This window comes from Erpetoichthys calabaricus, chromosome 1 (assembly GCF_900747795.2).
Source record: "Erpetoichthys calabaricus chromosome 1, fErpCal1.3, whole genome shotgun sequence".
Classification (NCBI taxonomy): Eukaryota; Metazoa; Chordata; class Cladistia; order Polypteriformes; family Polypteridae; genus Erpetoichthys; species Erpetoichthys calabaricus.
The window spans coordinates 29806034-29824831 of record NC_041394.2 but is presented as its reverse complement, the minus strand read 5'-3'; the positions used below and the strand labels follow the sequence as shown (position 1 = coordinate 29824831).

At 41.3% G+C, this 18798-nt stretch overlaps 1 protein-coding gene across 3 annotated transcripts in view; it reads right to left on the bottom strand.

Moving 5' to 3' along the window:
• LOC114648118 (cytochrome P450 2B19-like) overlaps positions 1–18377 on the bottom strand; it is a 52623-nt gene extending 34246 nt beyond the window's left edge. Inside the window, exons 1-2 of one of the 3 annotated variants that reach the window (XM_051918862.1) lie at positions 18359–18377; positions 3650–3812 (exon numbers count right to left, since the gene is read on the bottom strand). In XM_051918862.1, coding sequence (XP_051774822.1) covers positions 3650–3803 — 154 coding nt within the window. In that variant the 5' untranslated portion in view covers positions 3804–3812; positions 18359–18377. Of the gene's footprint in view, positions 1–572; positions 686–3649; positions 3813–3977; positions 4458–18358 lie in introns of those variants that run through there. The other 2 variants (XM_028796949.2, XM_051918865.1) reach the window with 2 other exon arrangements.
• Between the last annotated feature and the right edge of the window lie 421 nt (positions 18378–18798).

Below are 18798 nucleotides of genomic sequence, written 5' to 3'. Positions count from 1 at the left end.
GCGGAGGTTCAAGGAGGGGTCACCCATCCATCACTGGTTCTTGACAATTTCCGGAGAAAACAGATGGTTGGGCGGTATTTTGGAAGTGCTTTATGATAGGAAATATTTGACAAACATTTTAACCGACACGCTTAATGTCTCATCTGTTTTACAAGCGGCATTCCGCAAGGTAAGGTCAATTTTCACATCGGACGCAATCTGTTGCCTAGGAGCTGTGCATCGCTCCCCTCCTTCCCCTAACCTGTTACCTAGGAGCTGTAAAATGCACCTCCCCAACGCCTGGGATTGGAGGAGGTACGGTATAGGCACAGCTGTTTACGCACAGGGGCTGTCAGTTTGTATCTAATGGGTGCGCTCAGTCAGTCTCTGTACAGACAGAGATCCAGCAACTCCTGTTTCCGAGCTTGCCGGCTTTGAGCTTCGATTTCACACAGAAGCAGGCAAGACCCAGACTCGTGCCTGCTAACAGCGTGGACGGTTTCTCTATGCTTGACTTAGATCAAATAAAAACGGTTTACATGTATTAAAGCAAAGGATAGATTATTTTAAATCATAGATACAGGAGATCTTACCCAAAACAGTAGAGACCGGCGGCTCTGCCCCTTGAAACGTTTGTGTGTGTGTGTCTTCGAGAGAAGTGAGCCACCAACAGGCCTGGACTTGTCTTTGGGAGAAGGGGGCTGCTCTTGACAGTTTCCGGGGGCATACAGGTGGATGGGGTGGATTCAAGGAAGGAGTACCCAACCGTCAAATCCACCAATCAGGTGGTTAAGGGGCGGGTTCAAGGAGGGGCAGACACCCATCAAATCCACCAATCAGAGTAAAGGGGCGCATCCTTCAAATCCACCAATCAGAGCAAAGGAGGCGGGACTTCCGGTCTAACCGTTCGAAGGGTGGGGCTTCCGGTCCAAATTCCAAAGGGGGTGGGGCTTAAAGGTCAAATCATTTTGACAGAAAGTTCATGCATATAACTACTGATGTGCAATAATCTGTCCTCATAAAAATGCCTTCAGAGTTTCCTAGAGTATTCCTGCAGAGACATCTAAGTCAGCGGTTCTCAATCTGTGGGGCGGGCCCCCCTAGGGGGGTGCGAAGTAACAAAAAGGGGGGGCGTGAAGATGTGAAAAAAAAGAAAACAAGAATCAAAAGTATGAAAAATACATCTATTGAAACCAAAACAAATAAACTTAAACTACATTCTGATACTAGAAAAATAAATATAGAGTTAGATAAATGTAGATAAAAGTAAAGTAGGTATAATAAAATATGCATCTATGATATATCATTAATTAAAAAAAGAACAAATTGGTATTAGTGGGCTCCTTTTAAAAAAACGTTAGGGGGGCACGATTAAAACTATTATGAAAACTCGGGTCGCAAATACTTAAAAGGATGAGAAACGCTGATCTAAGGATTTATTTGTATCTAGAAAAAAATCAATTTGCTTGGATGTAATTTCTGTGAAGTTCTCATCAGCTAATAAATGAAGTTTAAGATGCCAGCTGCAAGATGAGTATGTGGGACATAATGATTTGAGCTCCATGATCAGAGGAGTGTGGTCAGAAACAACAGTAGCGTCATACTTGCAAGATTTGACTGTGTGCAGAAAATTATTATCTATAAAGAAATGGAGTAACATTGACAAATGCCACTTAAAACTTGGGGACATCTCCAGACCATCACACAGTGGAGGTCAAACAAATCAGTATTCCGGATCTTTTCTGGAAGAAATGGACTCCATGTGCTCTGGACCAAAGATGAAAAGAACCATCCAGACTGTTATCCAAAACAAGTCCAAAAGCCAGGGTGTGTCATGGCATGGGGTTGTGTCAGTGCCCTTGGCAAAGGTAATTTATACTTCTGTGATGGCAGCATTAATGCAGAAAGGTACATCGAGATTTTAGAGCAACACATGCTGCCTTCAAGAGGACATCTTTTCCAGGGACAACCATGTGTTTTTCAACAAGACAATGTAAAACCACATTCTGCACATTACAAAGGCATGGCTACGGAAGAAGAGGGTCCAGGTCAGAGAATGTGTGGGGAATTTTGAAACAAAAAATGTGACAAGGACGACCCAATACTGATGCACACCTTAAAACATGTTTGCAGAAAGAATAGGCGAAAACAACACCTGATACGCCTCATCGCTTAGTATCCTTAGTGCCAAAACGTCTTTTAAGGAATTGCAAAAGTACAAAGTGGTGAATGCTTTATCATCCCAACTTTTTTTTGGAAATTGGTGCAGGCCTAAAATGCAGGAATGGAGGTATATTAACAAACAAAATGAAGTTGATCTGACAAAACAGGAAATGTCTTGGCTCCGTACTGTCTGCAGTGAAATACAAGTCAAAATAAATTTAAGAATCATTGCATTTTTTTTTTGTTTTGAACTTTCCATATTGTCCCAACTTTTTCTGATTTGGGGTTGCATTTAGTATCCTTATTATTCCACATATGGTAGGAATGAGGTGGGAAATTATGTTTATAAATTAAAGTCTATGACAGTAACACTTGTTTATGGAATCTGATGGTTTAACTGTAAGTTTATTTATGTCAAAATTACATCTTAAGAAGAAATTCAAAAGAACTACTTTAAGAGACTAATCTGGGTAACTGTGGCGGGTTGGCCTGGGGTTTGTTCCTGCCTTGTGCCCTGTGTTGGCTGGGATTGGCTCCAGCAGACCCCCGTGGCCCTGTGTTAGGATATAGCTGGTTGGATAACGAATGGATGGATGGATAGTTTGGCTAATAAACTCTAAACAATAATATTTCATATATTTTTAATCCAGTTAATTAAAAAAAAAAAAAAATCACGTCTCCAGTTTGAAAATCCACTTTGTTTAAAAAACGCAAGATCTGCCTGACCATTTATTTTTTGTCTAAGATGAAAAGGTATGGGATTGGCTCCAGCAGACCCCCGTGACCCTGTAGTTAGGATATAGAGGGTTGGATAATGGATGGATGGATGGATGGATGAAAGGTATGTGTTACGTCACAACTCGGAGAATTCGGGTAAGCTTTGGTTTCTTGAACTGTCAGGCTGGGAAGCTTCCACTTCGAATGACATTTGCGCGACGCTCCAGTCTGTCCGATAGCAGGTAAAGGCAGCAATTAAACAAAATAAATAATCAAAAACTGAGGCTATGGATTAGTGTCAGTAGACCCGCGGCTGTAGACCCAGAAGTAACGTCACCGCAGTCTCAGGACTGACTTCGTAAAATTACTTTCGGAAGGTGTTGGCGGGTCTCGGGTCAAGGAAATGTTAAAAAATTAAGCGATAAGAATGAGAAGGAAAAACAGTACATCAAACCAAAAAATTCGAAGTCAGTCCAACTGCAGTGACGTATGGTGCTGTGGCTCTGCAGTTTCATATTATTGGCCATTTTTAGCTAAGAGGAGATCAAATGAAAACATTCCGACGCCATGACCCCAGCCCAACTATGCATCTCCATTCTAATCAATCAGTGAAATACCCATAAACTACCCACTTCATTCTCGAGGTCTGCAAAGTGCACCACAACACCCAAAGACTGCCGACAGCTGTCCGATAAACTGCACTAATTAGAAGGCGTTACACTTGGCAACATTTATAATTTCATTCACATCGAATCTCACACTTGAACAACATTGGAATAAAAACACTTACCCAATCCGTTGGATACCGCATTAAACAGCGGCAGTTTCGGTCTACCGGCGAACGCGCCAGCGTGTTGCATCAGCGCTTCTTGCACAGTCTCGTAGCCGACCAGAACCACGACCCGCAGCCCGCCCAGGTGCACCGTCATCACGGGTCCGTACATCTCGCTTAGCTGCAAGAAAATCACGAGACATGGATAGATAGATAGATAGATAGATAGATAGATACTTTATTAATCCCAATGGGAAATTCACAAGTTATTAGCCCGGCATTGATGGGCCGAATATATTTATACAGTATATATATATTTTTTTAATTCAATTCATGCACTCCCTGCCTTTAGGAGACTCTCGTAAGGAGCACTGCCGTTCAGCTGCAACAGGTTACCGATCAGAGGTAGCGGAATCGGACCAGGTGGCATCTTGCCACGACAAGCCGAGTCTCTCCGGAACAATATGAAGAGTAGACCCAGGACGGTCGCAGTAAGTATTAGCGTGTTCACAATATCCATGATTGACCCAGAGAATGACAGAAAAGTTTCCAGCTGCTGTCAGGACAATTTTAGGACTCTGACAGATCCGAGCGCTTCAGACTCTATGAGACCTGTAAATTGCCGCCCCCTTCTGGAGCCACTTCTCTGATTTTGCCGGTGTTCTCACGCCTATATTATACGCCTCTCGTGTCGATTTCAATTGCTTTTAGCTCCTGCTGTCGAATCAGTGGACTCGGTAGTTTTGCGGTCTGTGTATTCAGTGGGCCGCTCGATACTCAGGTTTCGACACTTTCGACTCGAGCTTTCGAAGCACTGGAGATCGAAGTGCTGCTTCGAGGCTTGCTTCAAATGCGCCCGTCACGTGATTTTGAGTCACGCTAACGTAATACCGTCATTGATATCTGTGCAGTCAGCTGTCGATTTGGTCTTGCCCTGGTCAGCTGAAGTGCTTTGGCTCAAAGCGTAAAAGCAGTTGTTTCTACTACATCGCTAAGGTGTGCTAACCCGAGTTCAAATCCTAATTGGGGCTTGCATGTGTTGAAATGAGGATTTTGTATAAAACAGTTAAGTAGTACTTGTCTGAAAGTTAACAAATACATTTTGGAGACATTACGAACAATTTACATGGGGCACCTTTTTCCTTGGTGTGAAATCGTGTCCACTTAGAATCTGTAACAAATTAATGAGCATATTTTGCGCAAGGTAGCAAGTATTTTAACAATCCAGAATCTACTCTACGCCATGTCGATCATATCACAGAGGCTAAGAAACGCTTCACTAAAGCCGACGTGGTCATTACACCAGTATATGCGCAAGACACTCTCATTAAACGTATTTACTATTCAGTGATTCCCAGATCTGTAGCTGATTTGTAATATTGATTTCCAAAAAGCAATGTGAGTAAAAGCGTGTGCTGCATAAGTAATCACAACTGTCTTTAAAACAGAATCAGCGCCATCAACAATGTCTTCTGCAATTTTAGGAAAGCCTCGGGATTTCTGCGTTAATGAGACAAAAAAGTTGTAAAGAAACTTTGCGAATTCATCCAGAGGTGAACATAAAGATCACTCAAGTACTGACAAGAAGGAGCAGCTGGATAAGTACACCTGGAGCCAAACTTTCGAAAAAGCACCTGACTTTGTCAGTAACATCCTTTCCTTTTGAATGCATCTTATCAAAGGCTGCCGGTTGAAGGGGGTGGGGGTGGGGGGCTTAATAAGTAATCTTCCAAACTGCAAAACAGAGTAAATCATTGATGTAAATAGAATTATTGAAAGACTAAGCTTTTGTCGTTTCTATATTCTTAAACCATCTTCCAGTAACACAATCCCCTGCAGTCACTGTCACATTTAACGTTCCCTGCTCCTTACCTGTCTTGTTACCCAAAGCATCAACACTCAGTTTCCTTCAAGGCTTTACCGTCCATCCTTTCATAGACATAAAATAAGACACACATTTCCTCTACATACGTGTCCAATAATAATAGTAAACTGGCAAGAACGAGAAAAAGCACAAGATGGGAATATTCATGACAAGAGCCTCGGCATCAGGGTGAGAATGTGCCTTGTCACCCATTACGTGAGCTCGTCTGCCACCCCTCAGTTGCACTGGCACACGTTACACTCGGGGGCAAATGCAATGGAGAATACCGACAATGTACACCTTCAGAAGTGGAATAAATCGACTGTATAAGTAGAACATTTCAGATAAACTATGAATTTTGTTAATCATAAACAATGCAACATAACTATTATATGTGTTGTTACGTTTTATTTATTCTCACCAAACGTTACATATCTACATGGGAAATAAACATGGGTAATATGTTTATAATCATTCTCACTAAAATACACTGTCAAATTATATTAATGAGCAAACTGTGACACGTTGGCCTTTAGGAAATATCAAAAAGCGTGTGTGCTGTCATTTAGGACAGAATGCATTGTTAACGTCACGCACTCTCTACTGACGCGATGTCACGAAAACAAAGAAACAGCACAGTCCATGCAAACTCATATCCTCCTTGTTTTTTGACCTTATGATTAATTGCCAATATCAAATCAATAAAGTCATTTTAAGAAGATGACAAGTCTGCTATAGTCAGTTCAATTAACGCTCCTTTTAAAAAGTTTGCTTATACAGAATATAAAACAAAATCTCAATGATACGGGACTCGCGAGTAGTAACGAATAATATGTGACACTAAGAAATTATAATTCCTAATAACGGGAACAAGTAAAAACTATGATTTCCTAAAACGGACACTGTAAACGTAGGCATTTCAAAAAATAATTTAGAGGACTTGTGTGTGCATTTCAATACCAATTTAAGAACTAGGTAGGCTACCTGTTGTACTATAAACGCTACCTCAAGCAGCACTTAACAGTAAATAGTCTAACAGGACAATGACTGACTGAAACGAAGATGCTGCGCCACTACAATAAAGGTTCACACTGTCATTCTGCATGTTTAGAAGGCGCTGATTGGCTGAAACTGTTTATAGCGAATTGTCTCAAATTGGTAGTGCCGTATAGCGATCAGAAACGAAAAGACACATTTAGGCATGCTGCACAGTAGTTTGTTTTTCTACAATACAAATTCAGTACGACACCAGGGTCTCCAAACACACAAATATGAAGCTTATTACGTTTTACAGTGAAACTCTTTACATACACAATATAATTAGGGACGTGTGCCCCCTGCCCGACTACGGCGGCCCAACCTTCCTTTGATAGCTCAATTTGCTCGCTATCCGTCCAAGCTGAAAATATTGTTAAATGGAGGAATTGAAAAAAAACCTTTCACAAGTGGAGGATCAACGACTCGAACCGCTGGTGTTTTTACTGAGAGACAGTTATGATACCATTGAGCCACCTAATCGGGATAATTAACGCGCTTCACACAACTGAACTAATACTACTGTTCTTACTGCGGCGGATGTGGAAATATGTTGTTTGACATATACACGTTAAATTGGTTTAATTGACACGAGAGTATCATTGTTGTATTCTCCTAATGAAGATAAAAAATTATATTTATAGATGTATACTATATGACGTACAGTTTTGAACAAAATTAAGCGTTCCATAAAAAGGTTGCACGATTTACCTAATCTTTTTATATATATAAAGTTGATATTTGACAATATATCTTTGACACTATGTATCAGACAAAGGAAATCACAGCAATCCAAGAACAATAATTACTTCTCAGCAACTACCTGAATTGTAGTTTAACTATATTAAGTGAAGTGTGTAATGTCAATGCGAATTACAAAATATAACTAGAGAGTTAAGTGTCAGATAGACTCTCAAAATACAGAGGTCAATGCCTTTGAGTGTGCTGAGGCTTCACAAAGATTCAGTAACCAGTGACCATGTCTGCTCGAGGCTTCGAAGCCCTATCATGATCCAATCTCAGTACTACGCATGTCTGAGGCTTCAGAGCCCCGTCATGATCTCAGTACAACACATGTCTGAGGCTTCGGAGCCCCGTCACGAGCTCAGTACTATGCATGTCTGAGGCTTCGGAGCCCGTCACGAGCACAGTACTACGTATGTCTGAGGCTTCGAAGCCCGTTCAAAGCCCGTCATGACGCAATCTCAGCACTATGCATGTCTGAGGCTTTGAATCTGCTCGAGGCTTCAAAGCCTCAGTTAACCCAGTGCGCATGTCCGAGGCTTCGAATCCGCTCGAGGCTTCGAAGCCTCAGTTAACCCAGTGCGCATGTCCGAGGTTTCGAATCTGCTCGAGGTTTCGAAGCCTCAGTTAACCCAGTGCGCATGTCTGAGGCTTCGGAGCCCCGTCATTGATCTCAGTACTACTCATGTCTGAGGCTCCGAAGCCCCGTTTGAAGCTCGTCATGACGCAATCTCAGCACTACGCATGACTGAGGCTTCAGATACCCATCATGATCTCAGTACTACACATGTCTGAGGCTTCGGAGCCCCGTCATGATGCAATCTCAGTATGCATGTCTGCTCAGTGCTTAACCAAGCTTGACGATTCCAGTGTGCATGTCTGCTTAGTGCTTCGAATCATTATTCATCGAGCTCCCGTTTGAAGTACATATGGCATCAACAGAGTTCAAAAACTCGACAGAATTCCCATTGAAATGAATGTTTGTGGATGATCCATCCATCCATCCATTTTCCAACCCGCTGAATCCGAACACAGGGTCACGGGGGTCTGCTGGAGCCAATCCCAGCCAACACAGGGCACAAGGCAGGAAACAATCCTGGGCAGGGTGCCAACCCACCGCAGTGTGGATGATCCATACATGTTAAATAATTGTGCCCGATAATACTTTGTGGCAAAAAATAAAATTATAAATTATACATCATACAAATGCCGACATGTAGAATGCATAATGCTGCAAAGAAGAGCTTTAGTAATACGGGTGACGACACATCTCTCACTATAATACTCTCATAAATATCCATTTTTCACCTCATGCAACGTTTTCATGAAACACTGAATGTATGTCATATAGTATACATCTATATATAATTGTTTTTGTCTTCATTACATACATACATACAAAACATGCATTATATACTTTACATCCACCCTGCTGAAAACAGTAGTGGTGCAGCGGCAGCGTTGCCACTCCATAATAAGGCTTGCATGGGTTCGGGTCCCACGTCCACCAATTGTGAACTGTGACCCAATAGAGTCTGTTTTTCTTTTTTTTTTTTTCATTTAACAGCAAATTCCACCGTGGATTGAGAGCGAGCAAGGCGAGAACACTAATAAAGATATATCAAATGGAAATGGGCATCTTGTTTTATGTTTATAACACAAAAAAAGATATTTGAGTGACGATTTCAACTGTTATTGTAGATGTTGATGGCGGGTTTAGCGGTTTAAATGTTTATATATTAAATTAATAAGGTGGAATGTGTTCTTACTTTGAGTGTTGTGGGGGGGGGGGGGGGGAGAGCAACACGGTAAATGTGTTAGTAACTGGGATTGCGCCTCTATAACTGGAAGATTGCTTAGGAATGATACAGACTGGACAACTATATGTTTTAGGAAATGTTTTATTATTGCACAGTGCTGTGACTAAGACAACTTTTTACTGATCGCCTGTCCGGACCTTGAAGATGTGTTCACGAGGAAGGGATGCTGTTGTTAAAAGCAAATGCTTTTTCGGCAGCAGGTCCAGATGTGTTTATCCCACTGCTTTTTGTTGTTGCCTCAGCACTCAAGAGGATCTTTAATGCCGACCTTGATACATGCACTGCTCACCTCGGAGTGTCCCGTGTGTGTCGGTGTGCCGGTGACTGATCTGCGCCGTGTCTCTCAGCCTCTCTGACGAGCTCCGGATTGACAGCTTTGAATGTTTGGTGCAGCAGAGCAAATTCAACCTGATCTACCACAGTGGGTTTGTTATCACCTTATTCAATGGAGGGGTTCATGGACGTCAAATGGCGATGAATAGAAGATGAATTAATGTAAATACGTGAGCTGCCTTACGCAATTAGTCATCGCATTTTGATGGCGATGATTCCCGAACAGATCTCTTATGTGATCCTTCTACAGTATCTCTCAAAATTATTTAGTTCAAATTGGTTATAAAGATTTCACTCGAGATTATTTTTTTAATGATTATTAATTATGATGAGTCTTTAGTTCGGGTCGAACTCAGGCTAGCACTACGCTCAGAATTATGAAAAGCAACCACCTAAGTTAATTGAGCCACTGACAGCGTCTTTTCTCATAGCGAGCTGTACTTTTGAGCTCCAAAAAATATTGTAAAGTATTAATAAATGAAATATTTTAATACTTGATCGAATAATAACACCTGTGCTTGAAGGATTTCACCTTTTCTTTCTCAAATGTGCTTACCTATATCATGGCAAAGTACAGGGATAAACCTTTATTTTCTGTCTACTTCGTTTTAATTAAGTCAGACCAAAGAAAACATTTAAGGCTATTAAATGTGATCTCAAGAAAAGATGAGGGTTAATTATAATACTAATAACCGGAGCGATTATAATGATACAGTGCAAAAGTAAATACTAATTGAAAGAGCCGGGAATCCATTTTGTTTAACTCTTGCTATCGTATAGTGCATTCTGCCTGTCGGCGTTAGTTATATTTATATTTTTTAGACATCAGACACTAGAAGCTGCTGACGAACCCTTCTCTTCGTTGTCAGTCTGTAGTTGCGAAAAAATAAGAGCAATACGATTTGTAACAGACGTCATTGAAGTGGATCATAAGTTTGTGTAACGTTAATGAAAATGGCCAGGAGGTGTCATTAGAGAGGTGAGTGTCAAATGCTTCGATACGATTTCCGACACAATTGCTTCAAACGTGTTGATGCTTCGTGAGGCTTCACTCCGCCCATCACTAGTATTCAGCATTTGCTAAACTTCAAAGCTATTGAGGTCTCTCAGTTCTGCATCCGAAGCAAAATACTACTACTACTACTTTTATTTAAAGACGCCTTTCAAGGCACTCAAGGACACCTTGCAAAAATGTCAAAGAAATATACCAAAACAAAGAATTATTTTAAATAATAAATACTAAAAGAAAGAAAAAATTAATAAAAAGAAAACAACAAAATGAAAAATAATAATATAGAATTAAATATATCAAAAAACTGTAGCAATACTTCATTGCACAAGAGAAAATAAAAGAAAAAACACACACACAGACAAATTGTAATGTGGTCTACACACTGCCCAATAGCATTACTTGAACATAAATGTTGCCCTCCTTCTCTTCAGGCCTGAAAATATCTCAATTACTTTCTGATTAAATGGAGTCATTTCAGTCATGGCCAATGCATTTCAGCCTCTCCTGAGTCATGGTGTTTCTGAGAAAGGTTTTATGTACTTTGAAAAACTTCCTAACATGTAGAAATATACATAAATCGCCAATGTTTGATAGGCTGCACTGCAGGACACCAACAGATTAAGAGTTTGAGATTTAAGGTTCTTAATGGGTGGCAAACAAACCCATTTAAAAATTTCACGACAGAACTTAAACATATTTACTTCATATCACATGTCACGTGTCATAAATTGTTTGTAATAGAAAGTTAATATAACCCAATTCCAACTTAAAAACTCACGTTTAAAAGCTTTGAAATTCTGAAAAGTTGCACAAGTTCCATTAAGGATATTTAAAAGACACTTTTTTGGTTTACTTATTGTACTTATGGCAAAATTAATACCTTCTTGTTTTTTTTTTTAAGTTAGTAAGTAAAAAATGATTTACAAAGGGCCTATCACAGACAAAAGTGAAAAAGCAGTCGTCTAGACAATAGCATGAGGTTACAATTTTTGGCAGGCTTAGTGAAATGATTCAATTTAAATAGAAAGTAATTGAGAAATTTGGAAAAGAAAAAAGGAAAAGAAGACAAAATGTATGTTCAATGAAATCTAGGTATCGTGATCGTAAAGACAGAATAAGATTTAGGCTGGACTTATCCTGTGGGTGTAGTACAAGACAGGTTGGGGGTGAGTTATGTTTTAAGATGTGGGGGAGTCTGTGGATCTTACAATGTGAATTTGTGCCCAAGTGAGGTAAGCCTAGCAAACATACATAGGACTGGGCAGACTGGCAGCAAATGTAGATTAAAATTAGGGTGGGAATGACTCTGTGAATGTGCTAAATGATAAACTGGGATACAAGACTTGAGAAAAAATCAGAGGACTAGTGATTGTATGATGTGGATTTATGGAATACAGTGGAATGGTCAAGGACTGGGCACTCTATTAGCAGAGACAGAATGTGATTTGGATGGGACTATGCTGGGATGTGTTACAGGACAGATGAAAGTCCACGTTATTAAAAGATTATGGAGGTGGGGACATTATGGTGTGGGTTTTGGCAGAATGGAGAACTGGACAAGTTGGTAGAGGACTGGGCAATTTAGAGACCGGTGTAGTATAAAATTGGAGTGGCAGGGTACCTGTTACTTTCCACATCTATATGACTAGTTATGGGAAGAATAAGGGGACTGTGGATGTCACAGGCTGAAGTTTTGGAGCACAGTAGAAATAGGAAAGCTGGCATAAGATTGGACAACCTGTTGGAAAAGGTATAATACATATATCTTTATCCTGGATTTGTTCTCTGGGTCTGGTACTGGACAGGCCAAGATGTGTATTGACATTATGCTGAGGACCATGAGAGCATGTGGAATGACCACATAGATAGATAGATAGATAGATAGATAGATAGATAGATAGATAGATAGATAGATAGATAGATAGATAGATAGATAGATAGATAGATAGATAGATAGATAGATAGACATTGTACAATAAATAGATGTAGATAGATGATAAATAGATAGATATGAAAGACATTGTATAATAAATAGATGTGAAAGGCACTATATAAGAGATAGATACATGTGAGAGGTGCTAAATAATAGATAGATACATGCAAAAGGTGCTATATAATAGATAGATACATGTGAAAGACACTATATAATAGACTAACCATTCTCTGCAACTCCACCTGCGTAGCAGTGAAACAGGACAAACTTTAAAAACCATTAAAGAAAAAGGTATCGCTAGCTAACAGGAAGCAAGGTACACTCCAAAGCGCAGAGGTAGACTGACTCCCCACTCCTGACATCATACTTCCCCCTCCCCTTGGGCCGCAGCCTCTGTCTCGGATTAGCAGAAATATATCATTACTGCAAGTGAACTATGTTTCTTAGCGCGATAAGAGAAGTCGCAAAATCAACAAGAATGTTCCAGCAAATTCTAGAAAAATAATCCAATTTAAATCCATTAAGTAGTTATCTTATTTGCTAGCTAAACAGATGTAAGATATGCCCCGAGGCTAATGCATGTGTGAGGAGGGTCTCCCCCCACTCGGCCCAGTGCGTCTCCCTTAGATTCGCACAAATAAATTGGTACCGCAAGCGATCTATGATACTTAGTGCGATGAGAGAGGTTGCAAAATCAACCGGAATGTTCAAGCAAATTATAGAAAAAGACCCATTTAGAAGTTCTCTCGTGAAAAGCAGAAAGACATACAGACAAACAGATAGACATATATATAGAGAGAATCTCGGAATTGCGCTAGTTGGGCACCAGTTAAAGAAACAGAAAGCTCTAGACGAGGCATGGAAATTTGCCATTGGGGGATACCCTGGATCTAGCCACTACAAAACTGACATGTATTCCCCTCTTTTGATCTTCTGTACATGGATAGGCAATGGACCCATATAGTCACTCTGAGGCATCACAGAACATTTGTAAGTCTCTCTTACCTCTAGGTCTATCAGCACATGGCATGGTGTAGCAATGAAGCAAGATGACTTGTTCTGTCATCTTTATCACATACTGTACACTCAGGTAAACCAGTGTTGCACATTAGATTCAGGATTGATGTGATCATCCCAAACATTTTCTGTCTTCCAGAGATCTTCTACCAGCATCTTGGCTTGTGCAGTAAATGGAGTGAGTAATCCCAATTGATCATACTGACTGGCAAGCACTCTATAAATTTTCCGTTTATTTGTCTGTGTTCATTCAGTTGGGCTACATCTGTAATCAGGACTGTTCATGAAACAGCTCCTGCGAAGATCCAGGGTTGGCTTCTGTACCTCTCCACCACACTGTGAAAGCCACAGTACTGAGTTCTCTGATCTGGCCTCGCCTGGGAGATGTTGAACAACTGATGTGCAATTGCCAGCCCACTATCTAATCTCAAAGCCCCTTGTGGAAAGCTGTTGTCACAGTTTATCTATTAGCTGCTTGGCTCTTTCTGCACTGTGTAAGCTCTGAAGACAGTTATCAAGATAAAAGATTTGATTGACACAATTCCACACCACCTCACAGCCTTCCTGATTGTTATGGGTGTGCTTCTATAATGTGTAAGTTGCGCAACATGGGCTACTTGCTGTGCCGAAAGGTAAGACTTACCATTCATAGACACTGGGTGACTTGTCATGGTCCATATTTCTCCATATAAACCATAGCAGTAATCTGACAGAAGGTAGCAAGCGTACCTGGTGAAACATTGCCTTAATGTCACCAGATATGGCAACTGTGTGCTGGCAAAATTTGAGAAGGACTTTCAGGATTGAAGGTCCCAATGTAGTACCTGTGAGCAGATGATCATTCAAGGCAAGTTCATCACTCTGATATGAGCAGTTGCACACAAGCCTATGTTTGCCATTATGCTGCACAATATGATGTAGTATGCACCAAGTCTCTTCAGGTACTTTTATTTCTTTCTCAGTTAGAATCCTAACATGACCGGCATCCACAAGCTTCTGGATGAGCTGCGTATACTTTACAAGTTGGCTATCTCTTGATCTTTCAGGAGACACCTTTCAACCCAACTGTGGTGGGGAAGCAGTTCTTCTGGAGATGCCTGAAAGTGTGGACTCCCAGGACATCTCAGTAATGGAGTGGCATATTTTTCAACTCCATTGACCTTAACTTGCATAGTTTTTGTTTCAAGCAAGTTCAGGGCTTTCTGTTCTTGCCTGGACCAGGTCACATTAAGCATTATAATAAACATTGGTGGTAGGGCCCTTCTTCCTGGTTGATGAAGGATTATTCTTTCTGCCATTCTTCAGTGTTTCTTCTCGATACAGGACAGCAGCCTGTTCTGAAATGTGTTTAGCCTGGGACTATACAGTGTGTAGGTGCGGTCTGCATCAGACTGTAATATTCCTCAAGCAACAAAATGTTCTAAAAACCCAGCATGATAACTAGGGTGAAACTTGCTCAGCACCCAACAGACGATGAAACAGCTTGGGATCCTGCAGTTTTCTGCTCAGTTCAGTACCAACTTCCGGAAATGACCATCTATCTGCCGCTGCCAAATGTTATAGGGGTATCCCCATGGCCTGATCCAGTTGCTCGGGTCCACAATGAGGATCCTGCGAGCTGGATCACCCTCAGGGAATTGTGCCACATGGTCTTAGTGGCGTAACTGATGCTCCTACACAATGCAGGTAATGTGCTTCATTCGGGACTCCATTAGCAATCTCTCATTCGACATAAAGTCAAACCAGCTCAACCCAAGGATTCTCTGAAGAGACCCAGTACCAAAGAAGTCCAGTCTTCATCTCAGGTCACTAGATAGTGTTCATGTCTCGCAACCATATAGGAAAACAGAAAGGACCGGGACTCTATCGGTAGCGCCACACACCCCTTCTTTCCAGCGACCTCATGACCCCCTAGGCTTTCCCAATCCATCTATTGACTTCATAGGAAGAGTCACCAGAGACATGAATGTTACTGCCGAGGTAAGTAAACCTCTCTACAAGGTCGACACTCTCTCCTCAGACAGACACAAAGCTGATGGCTGTGCCCAAGAGGTCATTAAAGGCCTGGATCTTGGTTTTTATCCAGGACACTCACAAGCCCAGACACTCAGACTCCTCACTCAGTCTCTCGAGAGCCCAGGTCAGAGCCTCCATTGACTCCGCGAAGATCACAGCATCATCAGCAAAGTCAAGATTCGTGAATCTTTATTCACCACAGTCGCTGGACCCCACGACCCTGCCAAACACCCAGTCCATGCAAGCATAGAACAGAGTAGGAGCAAAACACACCCCTGACGAACCCCAGAATCAACTGGGAAAAACACAGAGGTTCTGCCTCCACTCTGCACAGCATTCACAATACCAGTATACTGGCTACAGGGCAGCTCGATCAGCTGAGTTGAACGCTTTATGAAAATCAACAAAGGCTGCAAAAAAACTGCAGATATTCACATTTTATGAGAACCCTCAGTGCCAGGATGCAGTCGATGTACAACCAGACTGCTCTGGTTGCTGATAAGTAAGCAAGTGATCATGGATCCTATTGAGGATGACACTTGCAAGGACCTTACCCAGCACTGAGAGCAGTGTTATCCCCCTGTAGCTGCCACAATCCAGGCGATCACCATTCCCTTTCCAAATCTGGGAGACAAGTCCTGTTTTTCAGGTCAGTTGGGATGCAGCACACATTACATTTTTTTATATGGGCACATATAAAAACCCAATATATATGTGGTTGGTGTGTGTTTGTTCAGCCTGTGATGGCCTGATGCCCAGTCCAGGGTTTATTTGTGCATTCTGACTTGTGCCCTATGCTAGCTTGGATCATGTCCAGCTTCCCCCAATTAGAGACTTGCTGACATTTATTTTATTTTTAGTAATCTAAGAAACATTATGAGAATGTCAGTATGTGAAAAGAGTGTTATAAAAGGTGAGTTTCTTTCAACACTGATGCAAATATTTTGCATAGGCATTCAGTGAATCAGTAAGCACATTCTCAGTGTAGCTCCATACCTTTTCTTCCACTGGGTCCTACTCAGTGGCGTAGCTTGAGTTCGTGCCGCTCGGGATGGGGCGGTGTTTCAATTTGCCACCCTCCAACATATCTGAATATGTTAACTTATTTAAATAGAAAATTAAAATGACGTATACAGAAAAATTAAGATACATTTTGCATAGATTTATTCATATACAGTGGAACCTCGGTTCATGAATGTCTCGGTACATGTACAAATCGGTTTATGACCAAAAGGTTCGCCAAACTTTTGCCTCAGTTCACGACCACACACTCGGTATACGAACAAGCCAATTCCCTTTCGGTTTGTACATGTTCAGTCTCTCCCTGTGCATTTCCTGTGCAGCGAGCAAGAGAGAGCGAGAGAGCGTGACACACACACATACACACACACAGGCAGCGGCGAAAGAGAGAGAGCCGCGCACACACACAGGCAGTGCAAGAGAGAGAGTTGGACGCATAAGGTAGGAAGGCAGTTAAAGAATGCACTGGGCTTGATTTTGTTTTCACTTCTGTTTACAGCGATCGGTTTGTAGCGTGCATTGTTGCAATGTTACTTTTCTTGGTGGTTGATTAAATTACGGATTTTTTCAAATCTTCATTTTTTTCCCTGTGCTTAAAACTCATTAAAAAAAAGTGTTTTTAGCCAGCGGTTGGTAGCGCTATAGTGCCAACTATTGCAGTGTTAGTTTTCTCTGTTGTTCAAGGTTTTCTCAATGTTATTCAATGTTTTTACATTTAGTTTACTGTTACGCTGTGCATTCTATAGTTTAACTATATTTGTGCTTAAAAACTTATAAAAAATATATATTTACATACAGTTCGTATGGTCTGGAACGGATTAATTGTATTTACATACAATCCTATAGGGGAAATTGCTTTGGTTCACGACCAAATCGGTTTACGACCAGAGTTTTGGAACGAATTATGGTCGTGAACCGAGGTTCCACTGTATAGAGAAACAGCAATAATTTTTTACATATAATTAGTTACAAACATTATCTAGACAATAATATAGTATAGACACACTGATAAGCCGTGTTCTAATTATTAGTTTAATATAATTACACTGTGAAAACCAGAACCAGTGTAGTGCACAGTGAGGATCTTTTCTGGACAGAGCAAGAACGCATTTGGATTGATAATGAAACAAAATTATAAATTGTAAATTAGTTGTTTATCATCCATCCATCCAATATCCAACCCACTATATCCTAACTACAGGGTCATGGGGGTCTGCTGGAGCCAATCCCAGCCAACACAGGGTGCAAGGCAGGAAACAAACCCTGGGCAGGGTGCCAGCCCACCGCAGGGCGCATGCACACACACACACTAGGGACAATTTAGAATTGCCAGTCCACCTAACCTGCATGTCTTTGGACTGTGGGAAGAAAACCAGAGTACCCGGAGGAAACCCACGCAGACACGGGGAGAACATGCAAACTCCACGCAGGGAGAACCTGGGAAGCAAACCCAGGTCTCCTAACTGCGAGGCAGCAGCGCTACCCACTGTGCCACCATGCCGCCCCATTGTTTATCATCCTAGAAGTTATTATCGGTGTAATGTTTATGTTTATATTTGTTACTGCCTCATAAATTTCAACTGCTGTGTCTGATGCCATCACAGAATGACAGTCTGAAAATTATTTTTGAAGCATTTGTGGATACAAATCAGAGAATTTTACTTTTGTCATTCATGAGCGATATTTTTCCAAACCCTGCTGCTTACACACAAATTGTACTGAGCCCCCAAAAATGTACCACCTCTGCCCATCCCCTAGCTACGCCACTGGTTCTACTTTGCAGTATGTTGTAGTCGCTGACCTTTTTCAATATTGTGCTGTCTGAAAAAAAATGCAACTTAAGAAAAACAAAATAAGATTTGGGTTTCAAATTTAAATAAGTTAGCAATAAAATCAGGCTAAGTCTATTTCCTCTATATATGGTTTCACAAACCTGGGTGATTTCTTTCAGGCTTCTATTTTGACAGATGACAGGTCCAGCATCCTCACTTAGAGGTGCCTTGGACTCTTTAGTCTACTGGGAAAACACTTTTCCATGCCAAAAACAGCACAAAAATGAAAATGATAAATATAATAATGTACATAAATAAAATGGGTGGCACAGTGGCAAAGTGGTAGCATTGCTGCCTCACAGTAAGGACCCCTGGGTTCGCTTCCTGGGTCCTCCCTGTATGGATTTTGCATGTTCTCCCCGTGTCTGTGTGGGTTTCCTCTGGGTACTCCGGTTTCCTCCCACAGTCCAAAGACATGCAGGTTAGGTGTATTGGCGATCCTAAATTGTGCTTGGTGTGTGGGTTTGTTTCTGCCTTGCACCCTGGGCTGGCTGGGATTGGTTCCAGCAGACCCCTGTGTTAGGACATAGCGGGTTGGAAA